The sequence below is a fragment of the Prionailurus bengalensis genome, chromosome E1, assembly GCF_016509475.1.
Source record: "Prionailurus bengalensis isolate Pbe53 chromosome E1, Fcat_Pben_1.1_paternal_pri, whole genome shotgun sequence".
Lineage (NCBI taxonomy): Eukaryota > Metazoa > Chordata > Mammalia > Carnivora > Felidae > Prionailurus > Prionailurus bengalensis.
In genome coordinates, this window is record NC_057347.1 from 42,300,004 (window position 1) to 42,322,896 (window position 22,893).

The window sequence follows — 22,893 nt, forward strand, 5'->3', positions numbered from 1 at the left end:
AATGCAATCAATTCAAATTCCTGGGTGGGATCCTGCAACAGAAAAAGAACATTAGTGGATAAAAGTGGTAAAATTCAAATAAGGACTGTGGTTTAGTTAATATTACTGTACCAATGTTAATTTTCTAGTTTTGATAATTATATTATGGTTACTGTACAACTATTGTAGGAGGGAAAGCTCAGTGAGTAGTAATCCAAAACTCTATATTTACAACTATTCCATAAATTTAAAACTTAATGCTTGGGATGCCTGGATGGCTCAGTCAGGTTAAGCATCGAACTTCAGCTCAGATCATGATGTCTGGTTTGTGAGTTCCAGCCCCATATCAGGCTCACTCAGCACAGAGCCTGCTTAGGATCCTTTGTCCCACTCTATGCCCTTCACTCACGCATGCGCTCTTTCTCCCTCTCGTTCTCAAAAATAAACATTTTTTTAAAATAAATAAAACTTAATGCTCAAAATAGGGGCACCTGGGTGGCTCACTCGGTTAAGCATCCAACTTCGGCTCAGATTTTATGATCTCACGGTTCATAAGTTCTAGCCCCACATCAGGCTCTCTGCTGTTGGCACAGAGTCCACTTTGGATTCTGTCTCCCTCTCTCTCTGCCCCTCCCCCTTGCTCTCGCTTTCTCTCAAAAATAAACATAAAAAAAAAAAAAACCTTGCTTAAAAATAAAAAACAAAAACCTTTTTTAGTTATGCAATAATCTCAGCATATTAGCATTAAGAGAAAAAAACGTCAAAGTGCCGAAAGATGTGTTTACATGCTACCCTTTGGGGAAGGAGAAGAGTGGAGAATGCCTGTATGTATACGTATTATGTATGTCTAAAAGAACCCACATGTAATTGGAAATAGTGGTTGTCTTTGAGAAAATTAAGTGGTTTACTTTTCACTTTGAATCCATTTGTCCCTTTTAAATGTTGTACTAGAAAAGCAAAAAAAAGGGAGGGGGGAAAGGAAGGAATATAAAATTGACTTTAAACCCCCAAGGGTTTAAATATATAGTAATAATAGTAACGGTGGTGGTGATGATTATGATAACAGTAATAAATATTTTATTTCCTGCTTCTTTCCCTGTTCGTGCCCAACTTTTTCCTTTTTTTTTTTTTTCAATATATGAAGTTTATTGTCAAATTGGTTTCCATACAACACCCAGTGTTCATCCCAAAAGGTGCCCTCCTCAATACCCATCACCCACCCTCCCCTCCGTCCCACCCCCCACCCCCTCAATTTTTTTTCAAGTCATCTTGATGAACTTAAGACTTAGGCTTTTTTTTTAAGTAGGCTTCACTCCAGCACGGAGCCCAACGCAGAGCTTTAATTCACAACCTTGAGATTAAGACCAGAGTTGAGATCAAGAGTTGATGGAGGCTTGGGGCACCTGGGTGGCTCAGTCAGTTAAGAGTATGACTCTTGATTTCGGCTCAGGTCATATATCTCATGGTTCATGAGCCCCACACCAGGCTCTGGGCTGGCAGTGCAGAGCCTGCTGGGATATTCTCTTCCTCTCTGTCTGCCCCTCCCCCAGCTTGTACTCTATCTCTTTCTCTCAAAATAAATAAATATTAAAAAAAAAAAAGTCAGAGGCTTAATCAACTGAGCCACCCAGGCACCCCATCAGCATGCAACTCTTGTTCTCAGGGTCTTGAGTTCAAGCCCCATGTTAGGGGTAGAGTTTACATTTAAAAAAAAGAAAAGCAAAAGCAAAAGCAAAAGCAAAAGCAAAAGCAAAAGCAAAAGCAAAAGCAAAAGCAAAAGCAAAAGCAAAAAAGAAAAAGAAAAAGAAAAAGAAAAAGAAAAAGAAAAAGAAAAAGAAAAAGAAAAAGAAAAAGAGGGGCACCTGGGTGGCTCAGTTGGTTAACCATCTGACTTTTTAACGTTTTAATGTTTTTATTTATTTTTGAGAGAGAGAGAGAGGTTTCAAGCAGGGGAAGGGCAGAGAGAGAGAGAGAGAGAGAGAGAGAGAGACACACACACACACACACACACACACACAAATTCTGATGTAGGCTCCAGGCTCTAAGCTGTCAGCAGAGAGCCCAACATGTGGCTCAAACTCATGAACCCCAAGATCATGACCTGAACTGAAGTTGGGGCTTAACCAACTGAGCCACCCAGGCACCCCAAGCACCCAACTCTGACATCAGCTCAGGTCATGATCTCACAGTTTGTGAATTTGAGGCTCGCAATGGGCTCTGTGCGGACAGTGCAGAGCCTGCTTGGGATTCTCTCTCCTCCTCCCTCTCCTTCTGCCCTTCCCCCACTTGTGCTCATGCTCTCTCTCTCAAAAATAAACTTAAAAAAAAAAATTCTTTCCAAAAATAGTTAATATGGCCTTTGATTATGTGAAGGCCTCAACAGGGATTTTAAGAGAAGTATTTCTTCTGCTTTACCCTACTTTCAAAATCTCCTTTAGACTTCTCAAACCCCATCAGAATTAAGATGATCACAAAATGTTATCAGGCAAACCAGGGCACTTTGAGAGTAAAAAGGAGTGTTGAGACTAAATATGCCAGGACAAAAGACATAAACCACAACATAGTTATCCTAGTGAAAAATCACAGATCACTATGTTACAGTATTCCTAAAATTTACTTTCTTTTTTTTTTTTTTTTAATGTTTGCTTTTTCAAGAGAGCATGAGCAGGGGAGGTACAGAGAGAGGGGGACAGAGGATCCAAAGTGGGCTCTGTGCTGACAACAGAGAGCCTCATGTGGGGGCTCGAACTCATAAACCATGAGAGCGTGACCTGAGCCAAAGTCGGATGCTCAACCAACTGAGCCACCCAGGCGCCCCCTAAAATTTACTTTTAATGACTGCTTGAAACACTTATTCCAATGCCTAAATCAACTCTTCCTTTCTACGTATTATGTGCTTTCGTAGTTGAAATATAGTTTTTCATTTATGGTGATCAGAAATTTAAGTTCAGGGGTGCCTGGCTGGCTCAGTCAGTAGAGCATGCGACTCTTGGTCTCAGGGTTGTGAGTTAAAGCCCCACGTGAGTGTAGAGATTACTTAAAAATAAAATCTTAAATAAATAAAAGAAATTTAAGTTCAAAAGGATCGGACTAGAAGCAATTTCACTTTTTAAAAAAAATTTTAGGGGCGCCTGGGTGGCTCAGTCGGTTGAGTGCTGGACTTCGGCTCAGGTCATGATCTCGCAGTTTGTGAGTTCGAGCCCCGCATTGGGCTCTGTGCTGACAGCTCAGAGACTGGAGCCTGCTTCAGATTCTGTGTCTCCCTCTCTCTCTGACCCTCCACCACTCATGTTCTGTCTCTCCCTGTCTCAAAAAAAAAACATTTAAAAAAATTTAATGTTTATATATTTTTCAGAGAGACAGTGCAAGAGGGATAGGTGCAGAGAAAGAGAGGGAGACAGAGGCCACCCCGGCACCTCAGAAGCAATTTCACTTTAAAGAAAAAAAAGATGTTAAAATGTACACAGATGTATACATATACCCAACAGACTTTCCTTCAACTGCCTCTCTCTCAAAAAAAAGCTTCAGGGGCGCCTGGGTGGCGCAGTCGGTTAGGCGTCCGACTTCAGCTCAGGTCACAATCTTGCGGTTCGTGAGTTCCAGCCCCGCGTCGGGCTCTGGGCTGATGGCTCGGAGCTTGGAGCCTGCTTCCGATTCTGTGTCTCCCTCTGTCTCTGCCCCTCCCCCGTTCATGCTCTGTCTCTCTCTGTCCCAAAAATAAATAAATGTTAAAAAAAAAAAAAAGCTTCAACTTGTGGTAGATCTAATAATAAATGAATAGAACCTGGCTGACTTGCAGGTCATTAAAATACACAGTAGCTCTAGTTCCTTATAGGTCAAGGATTCTGCTTCCAAGCACAGGACAAATGTGGAAACTTCTCTATTACAAATTTAGCTGTGATGATCATTTAAATATAAATAGAGACAGGGACTGCCCTAAATTTATCCATATAAGTGGAAACTTGTTATTTGCTAATCAGTGCTATTTTGGAATTTATACAATCCCATAGGGAAAATTAAAACTAGAGAAGAGGAAATTATCAGGACAATTCTTTAAAAATCACAACAAACAGGGGCACCTGGGTGGCTCAGTTGATTAAGTATCCAACTTCGGCTCAGGTCATGATCCCATGGTTCTGTGGGTTCGAGCTCCACATCAGGCTCTCTGCTGTCAGCATGGAGTCCGCTTTGGACCCTCTCTCTCCCTCTCTCCCTGCCCTTCCCCCACTCATGCATGCTCACTCTTGCCGTCTCTCCCAAAAAATAAACATTAAAAAAATTGTTTACATCACAATAAACATCACAATCTCAAATAACAAAACACAATATTTCAGGCATAAAGAGGTGATATTCTCTTCCATCTGACAATGACTATTAAAATTTAACACAATTTCCCCCAAAAAACTAATGAAAAAATATTACTCATAGTCAAAGTCACTGGATCCAAGATCTCTGATGAATCAATTATTTAACACAAGGATTATGCAAACTAAAGTTTTAAATCCTGTCTGACTTTTCCCATGTAAACTAGGTATGGGCCAAGTTTAAAGTAGTTTTATCTTTGGCAGTATATTCTACCACTCAATGCTAGCCCTATCTTTTAGCACCTGGCTCTGGTTATTAGGCTGCATATTATAGACATTCCTGTCTCTCTCTGCTTCAAATGTCCCCAAGCAAAACTTATCTGTTGTACTGTACTTATTATTCTCTTAGAGATAATCTAATGTCACTAAGAGGAAATATTAATCATAGCCCGACCTTACAACTCAAGCAACATACTTGTTCATAATTTGGACCTTCTAATTTCAAAACACATAATGATGCTGATTTTACCTACCATGGACAAAAAATGGTATGTTTAGCAGACAGAGCCATACAGGATAGCTTCATATTCCATCTATGAACACAACCAGTCCTCCTCTGTCACCAAATAAATAAGAGACATCATCCCCGTCCCCCTCTCTATTCATTCCAAAAAAAACTAATTCTAATATTATCCGAAATAATTCAGAATAAAAATGTCTTAGGAGGAAAAACCCTATCCAAAAGGAAATGAACATTCTAGGGAGTTACTGTATCATTTTATTAGTATACTTAAAGTTTATTTCCACTTAGTCGACAGAAACATCATTGTGATCAATTCCTCAAAACCCCCAATTCTTTAGTATTGTTTTCATAATCATACAGTCTAATGTACAATGGCTTCCAGTATGCAATTATAAAACCAAAGATCTGTCTGATATCAGAGACACCAGAAATCAAATCACAACCATCTGCTAGCTGTATCACCTTGGACATATTACTAAACCTCTATCCAGGCCTAGGCTGGTTTCCTCAGCTGTAAAATCCACATTATTACACTATAGCATTACTACATAGATTGTGAGGTTTAAAGAGGAACAAAATTATAATTATTTTAAAGCACTGTTGAGACCAGTCAATACCCAGAGAAAAATTCATTTATTAAACTTAATTCTACATAAATTGGTAGGAAAGCTAATTGGCTAGCAATCTCAGCAAACAACTAAGAACTTGAAAACATATTACACTGGGTCAAGGGTATAAGCATATCACATACTAGTCTAAAAATACATGCACACCTGTTTGACATATCAAATTTTCTGGATAATTCAACTAGAACAAGAAAGAAATGGTTTCCAAAAAAAAAAAAAAAAAAAGCACAACACAGAAAAATTACCAACTTAAAAAAAAAAAACCCATAGGGGTTTTTCAGAAATGCATGAAAATACAACAAACAATTCTTGAGGCATTCAAAAAGATAGGGAGACAATAGTTAAACAATTCATCTGGGACCCACAGTAACATATGTTATTTCTTTTACCACTGGCTGGTATGATAGATCTCTTTTCAGAAGTTTGAAAGAATTTCTGCCCTAGTCCACAGAAAAACAAGTATATGTACAATGTGTCACAGAAAAGGAAACTCACAATTAAAAGATGATTGGTGTGGTTATATACAATATGTAATAAAGTGAAACTATAAATGACCATAATACAGCCTCCATACCTGAAATATCCCTCAACTGGCTCTATAAGATATCACAGAAAATAACAGTTCAACCTAGATAATCCACAGCACAGCAGGAAGCTAAGTCCCCAAGTCTACATTCTTCTCAGACTAAGCCTCTCCTTAACATACCTGACTTTACTTAACCATTAATTCAAATATCTGAGCAACTTTTAGGTGCCATACCCTGGCTCAATGCTAGAAAAATGAATAAAACAAAGACTTTGCATTCCAGAAATTCTTTTTTAACGTTTATTTTTGAGAGACAGAGAGAGATAGAGCATGAGCGGGGGAGGGGCCGAGAGAGAGGGAGAGACACAGAATCTGAAGCAGGCTCCAGGCTCTGAGCTGTCAGCACAGAACCTGACATGGGGCTCGAACTCACGGACCACGAGATCATGACCTGAGCCCAAGTCCGATGCCCAACCGACTGAGCCACCCAGGCGCCCCAAGGAATTCTAAGTCCGGTGTGATAAGATAAATTATAAGAAGTATACAGCAGGAGAGATAAAAGCACAGTGATTAAAAGCTGCGACTGGTTCAAAAACTACCTGAAAGCTACCTCTTCAACTTGCCAGCCATGAGATCTGGCTAAGTTTTTCATTATAAAATGGGGGTAATAGGACCTGCATTAGTGGGAGATTACATGAGATAATGGTGCACACAACAGAGGAAGCACTGCATGCTGTTAGCTGCTACTATTACAAATAAATGTAATACTGAAATATTATGAAAGTGTTGTGGGAGCACAGAAAATGGAGTAACTAACTCTGCCTAAGGAATATGTCAGAGGTGACACCAAAATTGAGTACAAAATTGAGTACAGCAGTAGGAATTCCAGGCAGGTTAGAGTATATGCAAAAACAAGAATAATAAAAGAGCCTAGCATGTCCAGATAACAACAGAAACGGTAGGATGGCAGGACAAAGAAGGAAAAAGAAGATATACACCTGGGGCACCTGGGTGGCTCCAGGCTCTGTACTGTCAGCACAGAGCCTGACATGGGGCTAAATCCTCAGTACCGTGAGATCATGACCTGAACTGATATCAAGAGTCGGACACTTAACCAACCTTGTCACCCAGATGCCCCAAGTGTCCGACTCTTGATTTTGGCTCAGGTCATAATCTCAAGGTTTCTAAATTCAAGCCCCACATCTGGCTCTACACTGTTTGGGATTCTCTCTCTCCCTCTCTCTCTCTCAAAATAAACAAAAACTTTTTTTTAATGTTAAAATTAAAAAAAAGAGAGAGTCTTAAAACGTAAGTTAGTGAGTTTGAATCAGATACTTGAGAAATCAGAAACAAGAAAAAAAACTGTATCTTAGGAGCATTCAAGGTTCAAATTTGAGTTTTCTAACTATATGGTCTCGATTTCCCTGATCCTCAGTTCTCTCACCTGTAAAAAGATAGAGATACCACCACCTGGTTTAAAAGGTTACTTAAGATTACATAAATATCTCTAAAATGCCCAGGGCCTGGAATGTAATAAGTACCCAACAAATAGCAGCTGATAGTACCATCACTAGATATCACAGCAGTCAACTTTTGATGGTGTAGTGGTCAAGGATAAGTTTATAGTACCCTAATTTGACAGTATCCAGTAAAAGTACCATTCTCTTTCCCCATCTATTCTTCTTATCTCGTTTCTTATTCTTTATGATGCTAACACATGGTCACTCAATAAATGTTTGGGAAATGGAATTGTCTGGTAGACCTATATACACAGTGAATAGGCCAGCAAGAAGTCATAAATAACCAAATTAAGTTTATAACACCAAGATGTTTCCAGAAAAAAAAAAAAAATTTTAATGATAAACATACCAACTATTTCCTACCAGTTAACTGGTAGAAAATGCTACCTTGTATTAAAAAGAAACAATGCTGGTGCACCTGGGTGGCTCTGTCAGTTGAGCATCCAACTTTGGCTCAGGTCATGATCTCACACCTTGTGAGTTTGAGCCCCACGTCGGGCTCTGTGCCGACGGCTAGGAGCCTGGAGCCTGCTTCTGATTCTGTATCTCCCTTTCTCTCTGCCCCTAACCCACTCGCATTCTGTCTCTGTCTCTCTCAAAAATAAACATTAAAAAGATATTTAAAAACAAAACAAAACAATGCTTTGTGTACTGTAGACAATACCAACACTCGTCTCAAAAAGTGGCCAAACTATATAACACAGCAGAAAGAATACTACCAAAAGAATCAGAAGATTAAAGTTCAAAATCCAGCTCTGTATTAGGCAAAATACTTAAAATATCTGGGCCTCTGTTTCATCATCTCCAAAACAGAATTTCTACCTCATCTACCTGAGTTGCCAAAAGAATTACATAAGAGTGTGTATGAGGGCACTTATTAAACCATGCAGTATATAACTACACAATATTACCATTCTAACATCCAGGTTAGATGATTTTACAAAACTCTGGTGTCTTACTTCCCTAACTTCGTTTCCTATGATCTTGTCCTCCAAACTACTTTAGCCATTTCATTCTCACGGTCATTACCAATAATCTCAACCCTTCCATAATCTCTATTTCAAACACTGTGCTCTCCCAACCACAACGTTCTGTCTTTCCCACTCATTCACTCCAGTACCTCTACTCCAAAAATTCTTTTTTGTTTTGTTAAAGTGTAATTAACATATATTATATTCGTTTCAGGTGTACAAGAATTCAACAAGTCTATACATTACTCAGTGCTCATCAGGGTAAGTATATTCTTTTTTTTTTTTAATTTTTTTTTCAACGTTTATTTATTTTTGGGACAGAGAGAGACAGAGCATGAACGGGGGAGGGGCAGAGAGAGAGGGAGACACAGAATCGGAAACAGGCTCCAGGCTCTGAGCCATCAGCCCAGAGCCTGACGCGGGGCTCGAACTCCCGGACCGCGAAATGGTGACCTGGCTGAAGTCGGACGCTCAACCGACTGCGCCACCCAGGCGCCCCAGGGTAAGTATATTCTTAATGCTTTTTGTATTTTCCCCATCCTCCACCCACCTCCCATCTCTCCAACAATTTTTAAATCCCATCAGTTTATAATCCATTGATCCAACTTTTCCCTCCACCCCAAAAGTCCTTACTTATCCCCCTACTAAGCTTAAAATCAGTCATTATAACCCCTCTCTTGCCCCCCCCCCCCGACATTAACTCTGGTTAATGGAGACTGGTTATCACAGCTTTAATTGTATGTATAGCACATCTAACACCATTGTAACTGAATTAATCTTCAAATAAGAAAAACTGTTTCGATGTCTATCCCCCATTTAAACATCTTAAATAGGTAGAATATTCCAGCATAGAACATTAAAATAAAACTTGCTGTTGTAGCCTTAGCTTTTACTTTTTTCCCTATGCTCAATAGTTTAATCATTGTGAAAACAAAAACAAAAAACCACACACACACACACACACACACACACACACACACACACACCAAGAATTCTGCTTATTCCACTTCCAAACTTTTGCCCTGGCTGTTTTCTCCAACTGAATTCCTCCCATTCTTTTCGTTGCAAAGATGCAATCCTATCTTTCAAGATATAGCTTAAATGCTAATTTCTTCATAAAGGCATGCCCAACTATCCCACTTTAAGGGTTCTGTCACTTACTTTGAGTTTTGTATTTATTTAGTATACTATTCATCTGATAATCATGCTGGTCTTATGAGTAATAAATATTATTTTCTTTATTATCTCTCAATCTGGAACAAAAGTTCCTTGAAAACCACCACTTATTAACAAAGCTTCTTCCACAAATATACACATACTCTTTAGCACAGCCACTATTCAAATATTATTTTATTAACAACCTTCTTAAAAATAAGTATATACTAGAAAATATTCTGAAGGTAAACATACCCCTCGGTATCTCTTGTGTAGATGATACCCTAAAGTAGTTATTAAACCAATTAAATTTTCAACCACTCTTGCTCCTTTTAAGGTATCTCATAATTTTACTTCTAGGTTTACTCATAACAAGGGAAATTACTGACACTACAGCATATAATCCACAAGCATCAGCTTTAAATTTTTTTAATGTTTATTTTTGAGAGAGAGAGGGAGACACAGAATCCGAAGCAGGCTCCAGGCTCTGAGCTGTCAGCACAGAGACTGATATGGGGCTCGAACCCACGAACCGTGAGATCATGACCTGAACCGAAGTCAGTCACTTAACCGACTGAGCCATCCAGTTGCCCCCGTAAGCATCAACTTTAGCTTCTTGTATAGTCCAGATCTAAAACATCAAATTAATTTCTTGATTTTTGATCAGTACTACCTACAAAATGGGTGAAAAAGTAAGCCTCTCCTCCCTAATCAACACTGGAAAAAGGTTACCCAAAACAAAACTCAGGAGTACTGATTTCTCCAATGATCATTATTTAAAATAGCAGTCACAAGGGGCGCCTGGGTGGCTCAGTCAGTTAATCGTCCGACTTCTGCCCAGGTCATGATCTTGCTGTTCCAGAGTTGAAGTGCCTTCAGGCTCTGTGCTGACAGTTCAGAGTCTAGAACCTGCTTCAGAGAGAGTGTGTGTGTGTGTGTGTGTGTGTGTGTGTGTGTGTGCGCGCGCGCGCGTGCGCGCGCCCACATCTCTGCCCACCCCTCATGCTGTCTGTCTCTCTCAAGAGTACATAAACATTAAAAAAAATAAAATAGTCACAAAACAGGATCAATGATGTTTTCTATTACAACTTTAAATTTGAAGAGCTATTTTGTATTTCAATTCCATAAAACAGACAGAAAATTCAAATTCCTCTTTGAAATCAATGTAATTGTCAGAGAAGGATGATAAATAATTGGAATTTCATGAGATGAGACCAAATTATTTTTTTTAATTTTTTTTAACGTTTATTTATTTTTGAGACAGAGAGAGACAGAGCATGAGTGGGGGAGGGGCAGAGAGAGAGGGAGACACAGAATCCGAAGCAGGTTCCAGGCCCTGAGCTGTCAGCACAGAGCCCGACGCGGGACTCGAACTCACAGACCGCGAGATCATGACATGAGCCAAAGTGGGACTCTCAACCAACTGAGCCACCCAGGCACCCTGAGATGAGACCAAATTAATATTACGAAGACACACAACTCAAGATATGTCTTACCTCCTATGTCTTACCTTAACACTGTTGGTAAAAATAAAAATTAAGCAGGGATGCCTGGATGGCTGCTTAATTTCGGCTAAAGTCATGATCTCCTGGCTCATGAGATCTAGCCCTGCATCAGCACTGCACTGACTGTCGCGCCTGAGATTCTCTTCCTCTCTCTCTCTACCTCTCTCTCTCTCAAAATAAATAAATATTTTAAAAAATTAAGGCAAATAACAGAAAACTACTATTTTGGCCCTAGTTTTAAATTCTTACTAGCTATGGCACTTACTAAAATATTAGGTGCTAGGGGCACCTTGGTGGCTCACTCAATTAAGGGTCAAGACTCTTGACTCGCTCAAGTCATAATCTCACAGTTCATGAGTTCAAGCCCCGCATGAGGCTCTGTGGTGACTGCTTGGGGTTCTTCTTCTCCCCCTCTCCCTGCCTCTCCCCGGATCAAGCTCTTGTGCTCTCTCAAAATACATAACTAAAAAAAATTTTTTAATAAAAAAATAAATTAAATAATACATGCTATAACCTATGTACAATGCCAAAGCAACTTTAGCTGCTTTTCCTTCCATAAATTCCTATATTAAGTATAAGATACCAAATGCATTTGTTAAATCCCAAAGAAATAATTTAGTATAAGCATGACAATACAATACGTTCTTTCAGCTGGATATATTTAAACTTTTGCATTGACTAATACAATGCATTAAGCACATTCGGTTAGACTTCTACAGTTAAACAGACAATTCACTTTTTATAACTGGAAAATCATTACAACATCTTCTGGTATTTGCTGCAATATCAAATCAATGACTTCTTTCAGTATTTGTGGTGCTCATTTGTAATTCCTCTGGTAATTAAACATGAGTCAGCTTTCACTTAATGCTAAATGGCAATGCTAATATGAAAAAGAGATATAATGCCAGACACACAAGCAAAAGTACCAAGCAGTTTTCAGGGAAGAAATTTTAATAGAATTCAAGAACAGGATGTTAACCTCAAGTTGGAACCCATTTTCACTAATAAAATATTAGAAATTTATCAAGTCATAAGAAAAAAGATGAAATCTCTACATGGGTTTCAAATACATAATTCAAGATCTCATGAACTTCTATTCCTTTTCTTTTTTTAACCAGACTCCACGCTCAACGTGGGGCTTGAAGTCACCACTGAGATCAAGAGTTGCACGCTCCACCAAATGAGTCAGCCAGGTGCCCCAGAAAATGGAAATCTTGCCAAGAAAACACTGTCCTTTTTTTCATTTTATCATGTACCCAAACAGATGGAAAGGACATGGAAATGTGTCTCAGCTACAAAGCAGCAGAATCAGGATAATTAATGATATAGATCTTTAAAAATTTTTAAGTCACAGTTTTTAGTTCTGGTTATGTAATTTATAGTATTTTTTTAAGTTTATTTATTTTGGGAGAGAGTGAGCATGCACACACGAGCAGAGAGAGAAGAGCAGAGAGAGGAGAGAGCAGAGAGCAGAGGAGCAGAGAGAGAATTCCAAACAGGCTCTGCACCGTCAGTGGGCTGGAACCTAGGAACCTTGAGATCATGACCTGAGCTGAAATCAAGAGTCAGATGCTTAACTGACTGAGCCACCAAGCACCCTGGTTATATAATTTATCATAAAGACTTGATAAAACATGATAAAAGAATCCCTCTGTAGTACGCTAATGAGAACTGTGTGATACGTATAGGATAAAAGAACACACCTGTTTTTCTATGTTCATGGTACTAGAACAGCCCTGTAAATCATCAGCCTGATACTATATTCCTCTAGATCTGTTTCTTCTTCGTCTCCCATGCCTACTTTTATTTTTTATTTTTTTTTTCAACGTTTATTTATTTTGGGGGGGACAGAGAGAGACAGAGCATGAACGGGGGAGGGGCAGAGAGAAAGGGAGACACAGAATCGGAAACAGGCTCCAGGCTCTGAGCCATCAGCCCAGAGCCTGACGCGGGGCTCGAACTCACGGACCGCGAGATCGTGACCTGGCTGAAGTCAGACGCTCAACCGACTGCGCCACCCAGGCGCCCCTCCCATGCCTACTTTTAAAACAAATAAGCATACCATCACACAAAACCCTGTGATCACAATTCTTGTCAAACCCATTCTCCCTTCAATGAAACTCATAAATGTCTTTCTCTGTGATTTTTTTTCCTTAAAATATCCCTTTTCAAATACCTTTTATCTTGAATATATACCCTGTATCCTTCAAATCACCACCAGAGAGCTTTCCCTTAAGCTGACCTGACATGGTAATTCTTGATCCCCTGAGAATATACTAACCAATAATTTTGCATTTGCTAATAACCATGCCAATTTATCATCAGTATTTTGAAACTGGTACAGCCTTGGTTCCAATCCTTTCCACCTATCACATAATATGTTGAGAAAGGGAACAGTAATAATTTTGCATAAGTTTCAGTATCCCAAGCAAAGCAGACATTCATTCTCATAGCTAGTGGCATCTCTTCCAGATGATGGGAGACCTAGAAAACAGAGATTAGAACACTTGCCCATGTCTCTGCCATATCTGCATTAGAATGCAAATTTTTTTACAAGACACCACCACAGAAAATATACTTACATGCTTCTGTGCCCTAAGTACTTTAAAACTTTAACCTCCTCACTTAATGGTCAACTTCAGAATTAAGTGAAGGCCACATCCTGGTATCATGTGAAACACCTAGAAGAATCCTACAAACATGCTACATAAAAGTAATACATGATTTATTGCTATTTACCACTATGATTACTTACATAGATTATAGAAAATCCTTGGGTAATTTTATTTCTATTATGAACTTTAAGATACTTCTCTCTTTCTTTTATTACTCAACTATCTATTATCATAGCTCCTTTTCACTAGAAACCTAATACAGAGGGACACCTGGGTGGCGCAGTCGGTTAAGTGTCCAACTTCGGCTCAGATCATGATCTCGCAGTTTGTGAGTTCGAGCCCCGTGTCGGGCTCTGTGCTGACAGTTCAGAGCCTGGAGCCTGCTTCAGATTCTTTCTGTCTGTCTGTCTGTCTCTCTCTCTCTCTCTGCCCCTCCCTTGCTCACGCTCTGTCTCTGTCTCTCAATAATAAATATTAAATGAATTTTTTTTAAAAAAAGAAATCTAGGGGCGCCTGGGTGGCGCAGTCGGTTGAGTGTCCGACTTCAGCCAGGTCACGATCTCGCGGTCCGGGAGTTCGAGCCCCGCGTCAGGCTCTGGGCTGATGGCTCGGAGCCTGGAGCCTGTTTCCGATTCTGTGTCTCCCTCTCTCTCTGCCCCTCCCCCGTTCATGCTCTGTCTCTCTCTGTCCCAAAAATAAATAAACGTTGGAAAAAAAAAAATTAAAAAAAAAAAAGAAATCTAATGCAGAATATATTTAGAACAAAAAGTAACGAGAGGCTACTTTAAATCACCAGTCCTCTGCAAGAACACAAACTAAAGAACGTATTTCCTCATAGCATTCAGCAGTGTCACCATTAATAGCTGCACAACCACTAAATGTTGAGATCTTAACACCTTATGGTTGCACATCACTGTACAAACAAAACTTTCTTTAGAGAACCTGTAATCCAAAGTACTGAATACATCTATTTCTTAAATTATACTATATATTTTCCATTAGTTTGTGTTAACATTTCCAACTGTGAACAAATATGCCTTAACCTGGTAAGTATAGGCAGAAGTCATGTCTCATTCAGAAATTGAGGTCAGATTCTTAAAGCCGTAGTCAAAAGTTAACATTAAAAAAAAAAAATACATCAGCCTAAATCACAAAGATTTCCAAAGATTAAAAAATATCACTTAAAAAGACTACACAAAAGAATGCCTAAACTAAGTTAATATATCCTCTATGAGAGTATAACTCATCACTGTCAGAAGTCTCCTTAGAAGTCCTTGAGAGACCAAGAAACAGATCTGGACAAAAGAGAACACAGTAAAAAGTACTTGTGTAATCTCTCTAAAAGCTCACTTACTCTTTGTGACCTAGAAGTTTATCCTCCATATTTGATGACTCAATTACAGATACAGAAAATATGTAATTACCAGTAGACACAATGATTATGAGCACAGGTTCAAGAGTCTAAGAGCCAGAGTGTGAATCTAGGCTCTGCCATTTATCCACTGTATGTGGTTGGCCAGCTATTTAATTCTCTGTGCCTTAACTGCTTCATTTGAAAATGGGCGTTAATAGTACCTACCTCATAGGGTTATTGTGAAGATTATTAGCTAATAATACACATAAAGCCTGTAGAGTAATACCTGTTTATTATTAAAATGAAGTTATCGAGGGGCACCTGGGTGGCTCAGTCAGTTAAGCACCAGACTCTGGATTTTAGCTCAGGTCATGATCTCACAGTTCGTGGGTTCAAGCCTCCCCCTGCCCCCATCAGCGTAGAGCCTGCCCGGGATTCTCTCTCTCTGCCCCTCACCTGCTTACTCATGCACACTCTCTCTGACTCTCTCAAAATAAATAAGCTTTTAAAAAACAAAAATAAATAAATAAAATGAACTTACTGAAAATGTTTAAATGTCCCTGATAATGATTACCCCTTCTAGTCATAAGTGCTCCAGGTGGCATACCACAGTTAATTAAGCTCCTCACCGTATTATACAAAACACCTTTAAACTTCAGGTGTTTACAAATAAGTGAACCCACTTCTGACTCAATACTAAGTTCAAGATACCACAAACTCTTCAAAATTTGCACTTGATGATAAATTGGCAAAGAGTGTAATTTTATACTTCTAAATTATCTTGCCAAATTAAAGGCAAAGAAAATGATACTCATCTAGAACTTACCAGAGAAGACAGCACAGAAAATTTTCTCGTGCTGTAAGAAGATCTGTTTAAAGCAACAGGATCTATGCACTTTGTTTGGAAACCTACTTGGGATTTGTTTTCAACTGTATTCAATGCCTTCACCTCATTTATCACTTAAAACCTTAAAAGGAGGCCACATTTAATTTTGAATAACCCAACCCTGAAATTTGTTTCAGATATACTATATTCAGAAGCATGCTATTACACTTCCTCTCAGTAACTTTAATTGAAAGACCATATTAATGAAAATCAATTTTTATTTTTCCTTTTACCATAATATCCAGAAAATTACTACTTTAAGTATTTTTATTATGTATTTTTTTCTATTTTAGAGAAAGAAGAGAGCAGCAAAGAGGCGCAGAGGGAGAGAAAGAATCTTAAGCAGACTCCACGCTCAGCATGGAGCCTGACGCTGGGCTTGAACCCATTACTTTGGGACCATGACCTGAGTAGAAATCAGCAGTCAGACACAACAGACTGAGCCACCCAGGTGCCACATTTAAGTATTTTTAAATGGATGCTTTTTAGAAATGTAGTACAATAATTTACAGAAGTTGTAACATCTTATAATTGTCTAAAAGGTTTTCATACCCAATACCCTATTTTACCCTTAATATTAGGACATCTGAATTTTTAAAAACCAACATTTTCCTGGCTGACCCAATACTGCAGAAGTTGGTTATTCCAACATACAAGCAGGAAACAAACTTCAAATAAACGTACTATCCTCCAAGGACTAGCAACCAGGTTTTACATAAACCCAACCAAAGCCTAAGAGAAAGAACTCTTACTTGAAAGGTAGAGGCTTTCTCATTTTTTTCAAGTGACAGCACTCATAATCTGCTATCCAGTTTTCAAATTCTTCTTTCAGGGCTCTGCAAATGCTCTTTGTTTAAGCCTGCTGAACTTCTGGGGTTGACAGCCATTTTCCCTCAAAACTTAATTGTCCATATTATCTATTTTCAATTTTATTAGGTCACCTTGAAATTCTCTCCTCTGAAAAAGCACTTGAGGATTTCAGTTTAACGACATGTCTCTTTAAAAATTACCAATAAAGCCCACGCATCTTTCAGCCTACACGCGTTTTATAGTTCTCACTAAAAAACAATCTTTCTCAGGAATCAAATGGTTATACAGGAACTGCTTCAACTTCCCTGGCCCTGCATTATATTCTTAAACACCTTGAGATCCAGTCTTGTGCTGCAGCTACACAGCAGGCGCATGATTACAAGGCTTTTTAACAGCCCCCAGATCCCTTACTGCTGCAAAACTTCTCACAAGCGTTCTATGCACTAGTCTGTTAACAGTGTTGGTTTAACTGCTTTACCTGTTTATTAACCAACCCAATCATTTCGGGGAATTCAAACCCTTCAAATCGCCTTCTGAAACGTATCTAGAGTATCCCATGTTGATATTCAGAGAAAGATCTGCAGCGGGATAAAAACTTGAGTTCTGATGTTCATCCCCTGACCCAAATTGCTGTTGCCAGGATATGCGGTAGTAATGCAGTGGTTTCTTTGAGACTCCAAGGATGTACTTTACCCTAGAAATAGGCAATCTCTAGTAAATCCCTTTTAGTGGCCGAGATTTCTGCGGTAACAATGCTCAACTGGAAGGTATTTTAAACACCCGAAAGACGAGTTCTTCCAATTTGGCCTTTATTTTTTGCTCAATAATGCCTGCTATCACGAGGACATTTTTCCTTACAACACTTGCAACTAAAGAAAGAAAAAGGCAGCTTGTGGCGCTAGTTATCAAACGCTTAGGAAGTCCATGATCATTACGCTTCTTAAAAATCTTTCGAGGTAGGTGGGGGCCAACCTTACGTCGACCACAGTCCTACAACTTACGGTTTGCCAAGCAAAACTAACGGCCTAATAACAACAACAACAACAACGTTCACGCCCGGAGAAATCTCAATGTGTGACCAACCAAAAAGGCGTCTGGTAACTAAAGCACCCTTTTCCATGGGAAGAAATGAAAAGACAGACAATGAAAGGGATTCACCCTAGTGAGGATGGACGAAGGGCGACCCCAAGAAGAGCCGAGCGAGCAAATCCCAGGGGTTCGGAAGCGGTAGTCTCAGCAACACCCGCCCGAAGCCCTCCCAACCCACCCCTCTTTTCCCCCCGGGAGCCCGCCCGTCGCCTCCGCAGGCCGGGCGGACCCGAGGGGAGCACAGACCCCAGTGTGCGGTCGGGCTTCCGAAACCCGCCCAAGCAGGCCGAAGCCGCAAACCCGCGGCCTAAGTTTAACAGGTAAGAGAATAAGAAGTGAGAGCAGCCGCGGCCTCGCCTCAAGCTTGGGAGGCCCCTGAAGAACTGGGAGGCGGGAGCAGAGCGAGCCGGTTCGTAATCCGGAGCGGAGCCTGAAGGAAAAGAGCTGGGAGCGGGGGGTGAGGAGGTCCCGGCTCGGCCAGCGCCTTCCCGGATGCTCGGCGACGCCCGTGTTTACCTGAAAGTCTCGGTCCTCGTTGAAGCGGGAGAAGCGGTCCGCCATTTTGCCGCCTTCGCTCCTCTCAGGACGAAGCTCTCGGGTTCGCTCCTTCCCTCCCGCGACACCCGCCCCCTCGCTCGCCTCCCCAGTTCCCCGCCTCCTCCCACGCCCACCCGGCGCGCGCAGGCAGGGAGGGAGGAAACGAGAAGTCGCGGCCAGAAGGGAGCCCCTCCAGCGCAGGCGCCTTTCGGCCCTGGAGGCGGAACCTTCCCTTAAGTCCCCTCCACTCTCGCGGCCCAGAGCGACCCCGGCGGCCGCGCGTGCGCGTTCGCGCCCGAGAGCAGCAAGCGCTTCCGGAGAGAAAGGTCACGGGGGCACAATGCGCTTGGGTCCGGATGTTTTCCACCTGCTCGCTTCTACGCGTGAGATGTATTTTCTTACCCTCTTGTTTCCATGTGTGTGTAGAAGCTCATCCTCAGCTTTATTCACTGAATAGCAACGTAATATCGTGGTTGAAAGCGCCGATCTGGAACCAGACTAGCTCCTTTCAAATCCTGGTTTGCTCTGAGGATTAAGCGGCTAACGAGACAGGAATGAGCCCTTCTCTCATAGGACTTAAGTTCCAGTGGAGAAAATCAGATAAATAGTAAAATATTTACATAATTTTAAATATTAACGAGTGCTACAAAAAATAAAACAAGGTACGGTGCATTTCAGAGACCTCGAAAATGACCTTTGACCTTTAGGAACAGCAAGGCGACCGCAGGCTTGGAGCAAAGGGAAGGGAAAGTTAGACCTAAAGGCCCGTTAACTGTTAAGAGTTGACTTGTTTTTCTTAATGTTTATTTGTTTATATTGAGAGAACGAGAGAAAGAAAGTGCAGGCTAGCAGGGGAGGGACAGAGAGAGAACCCCAAGCAGGCTCTGTGAGGTTATCTTGGAGACGGATTTGAGGCTCAATCCCATGAACTGTGAGATCATGACACTGTGAGATCATGACCTGAGCTGAAACCAAGAGTTGGATGCTCAACCAAGTGAGCCGCCCAGGTGCCCCAAGAGTTGGCATTTTTAAGAGATTAAATATTTTTTAAGGAGACCAAAGTTGATCAAAATCAACTAAAGCTCTCTGGGTTTCAGTTTCCTTTTTATAAAATAAGGAAATTAAATTTGGTAATCTCTACTGCCCATGACCGGCAATGACTTTGTGTGGGTTATGAATCAGGTTTTTCCATCCTATGGCTTTCCTGAGGACCCCACCCAGCCTCCAGCTCCCTTAGCCAAAATACACAAAATGTAGGAGAGACATGAAAACTTCCCTGCTTTTGAAAAGAGTAGTTGACAGCAATCATAAAATGGAAAATAGCCCTTCCCGACCCTGAGAGAGTCAAGTGGAATATAAGTTTTTGGAAGAAGGATGTGTATCTTCCATTCCTTTGTTACCCTGTGCCTCACCCAACCCCAGTCCGAGCAAATTACAATTTTAAGCTGTGAAAACAACTCTCTATCTAAGGAGAGGCAGAACACAGAATGTAAGTATTGTAGAGAGACTAGAGGGTTAAAATGTTGCAGGTTGAATCAGATACACCCCTTCTCTCTCTCCCAACCCCACTAAAATGACAATAAGAGGATGAGAAGGGCAGTAAACTCACATGGACAAGGAGGCCTGAAGAAGGAACAACAGCAGGCAAGAGATGTAAACAACAGTTTGGAAGCTGGAGGGGTTCCTGACAGGCTCAGTATGTAGAGTATGCAACTCTTGATCACGGGGTTGTAAGTTTGAGCCCCCATTGGGTGTAGAGGTTACTTAAAAATAAAATCTTTTAAAAAGGAAAAGATTTTAAAAAAAGAAAAGAAAAGATTTTGGAAGCCGGAAAGCATAGCTAAATGGAAATAGCTTTAGTAGAATAGAAGAAACAAATTTAAATGGAAATGGCTTTAGTAGAGTAGAAGAAACAAATTACTGGAGTGGAGAAGCCAAGGAAACTAGTTGACTAACGCTAGGGTGTACCAGAAAGGTTCAGGAATTGGAATCACCAGGTACCAAGATGAGAGAGTTGAAAACAGGACTGGTTACAAGGCAGTTTAGGAAACGGACTCTATAAATTCCTTTGTCCTCCGGAAAGACTGAACAAAGAGACTTTAACATATCTGGCACAGATAAGGAAAGAAGTACCATGCCGAAAGTGAGAAGAGTTGGTAGAAGCTAACATTGTGGTCAGACTTGGTGGAAAAAATGGGAGTAGGGGTGGGGTCTCCCCAACATATAAAGGTCATGTTCCAGCCCAGATATCCTGCAGAGAAGTCCATCATTCCAGAAGCCCCATCCACACAGAGCTTCCACTTAGCTCTTATGTATGAATGGATAGCCAAAGATAACCAGACATTGAAGGGAACCTGTAAGACAGAGACACCCCCGCCCCAAAGCAAAACAAAAAACAGGAAGGGGAATTCAGAGGGACCAGAGATAATGGAAATAATAAAAGAAACCATCAAAAGAATGGCAATCAATAGCCACAGAAATATAATATTACCTCAGGAAATAAGGGACCACATCAGGAAGCATCAGATGCCAAAAAGAGAAAAAAAGAATATTCAGAGATTAAGAAATAACTTTTGAAAGTTAAAGTGTTTTAAGCAGAAATGAAAGATTCAATAGAAGAGTTAGGAAATAATTGCAGAAATCTCCCAGAAAACAATAAAAAGACACCCTGGTCCAAGCCATCTTTACTTTCTCCCTCATCATTGCAATAGCAACTAAGTGTCTGCCTCCACCCTGACCCCCTACCGTCTTCCAAGGAGCATGGTGATAAGGTTACGAGGTCAATTGGAGCACATTAGTCCTCTGCTGAAACCATTCAGTGGCTTTCCCTGTCATTGACCACTATCACCTCACCTCTCAGACGTCATTCCTCTCTGCCCCTCCTCTCTGGGCACACTGGCTTCTAGGCTATACCTTGATCCTCCAGACCTGTTCCCGCCTCCGTCTGCCCTACTTAGGGGCTAATGTATATGTTGTTCTTTTTGCCTCATTCTTCCCAAGATAACTTATCCATGTGGTTTGTCTCCTCGTCCTCTGGGCTTTATTCAAATGTTAGTTTCTCAGTAAGATCTTCCCTGATAACCCTATTTAAAATCACAGAGCTTAGTATTCTGATCTCTTTCCCTAATTTTATTTTTCTCCATAGTAGTTACACTTTCTAATATTTAATGTAAACTCCATTAGAGCAGAGGTGTTTTTTTTTCCAGTTCTATTCTCTTCTATATCCCTAGCACCTAGAATAATGAATGACACATAATAGGCACTAAAGAAAGATTTTTTGAATAGGTGAGAAGAAAAATAGGAAAGAACAGAGAAGAAAATGTAAGTGTCAGTCCAGCATCTGAATAGCAGAATTTCCAGAAAGAATGGGGGAAAAAAGGAAGGAAGAACATATTGAAGAAATAACATTTTCTGGTTCTAAGAGCCTGAATGTCCAAGTGGAGAGGGCCCAGCACAATGGATGGAAAAATAGCTTGCTGCCTGGTACAGCGTTGTGAAATTTCAGGACACATGGGATAAAGAGAAGGTCTTACAGCTTTCCAAAGAAGAAAAATAGGTCACAAATGAAGGATTGGGAATTGGAATGACCTTGGATCTCTCCAAAACACCAGACTAAGGAGTAATTCCCTAGAAATTCTGAGAGGAGAGTTTGAACCTAGAGATCTATATCCACCCACCCACCTACCCCCAAAAAAGAAGGAAAGAAAAAAAATCTTTATCCACCCAAATCATTACTCAACTGTAAAAGGGGAAAATGACATTTTTCAACCTGCAAGCTCTCAAAAAAAAAAAAAATCTATTTTCCACGGACTCTTTCTCTGGAAGACACTAAGGGAAGTTCTACAGCAAAACAAAGGAGTAAAACAATAAAGAGGGAGACTTGAGGTCCAGAAATCAAATCCAGCCTGAGGAAGAAGCGAAAGGATGCCCAGGGTAACCGTGTGGAGACACTCCAGGATGACTAGTGTGCAGCAGGCCTAAAAACACACAATCCAGATGAAAATAAGAGGACACAGGAGGACAGAGGCCCCAAGAAGGGGCAAGCCAGAAAGAATATTGCTGGGATACTAGTGGATCTGAAAGGGACATTTTCATTTCTCCAAAGTGTATACAGGGGAAGTCAGTGACAGGAATATAGAAAACCATAGAAAGAAAAAGAGAAAAGAAAAGAAAGAAAGACAAAAAACTTCAAGGGAAAATATTATAAGGAAAAAGAATTTTTTAAGGTTTTATTTTTTTAAGCAATCTTCACACCAACATGAGGCTTGAACTCACAACCCCAAGATCAAGAGTCACACACTCCACCGACTGAGCCAGTCAGGCACCCCCTATAAGGAAAAAATTTAAAGATAGTAATTCTACTCTGTAACATGGCTTAACTGTGAAAAATACCTACAATCACAGTAATATAAAAACTGAATATTGGACGCCTGCTGGCTCAGTTGTTAAGCATCTGACTTCAGCTCAGGTCATGATCTTCCAGTTCATGA

General features: G+C 40.4%; 1 protein-coding gene across 5 annotated transcripts in view; it reads right to left on the reverse strand.

Annotated features, from left to right (window-relative positions):
* Positions 1-18,689, reverse strand: part of GPATCH8 (G-patch domain containing 8) — a 99,266-nt gene extending 80,577 nt beyond the window's left edge. For 2 of the 5 annotated variants that reach the window (XM_043584721.1, XM_043584723.1), the window contains exon 1: positions 18,383-18,404. Coding sequence is in view for 1 of the 5 variants with exons in the window: in XM_043584719.1 (XP_043440654.1) it covers positions 18,383-18,427 (45 nt within the window). In the remaining 4 variants the exon portion in view is untranslated. Of the gene's footprint in view, positions 1-18,382 lie in introns of all 5 variants that reach the window. The other 3 variants (XM_043584720.1, XM_043584722.1, XM_043584719.1) reach the window with 2 other exon arrangements.
* Between the last annotated feature and the right edge of the window lie 4,204 nt (positions 18,690-22,893).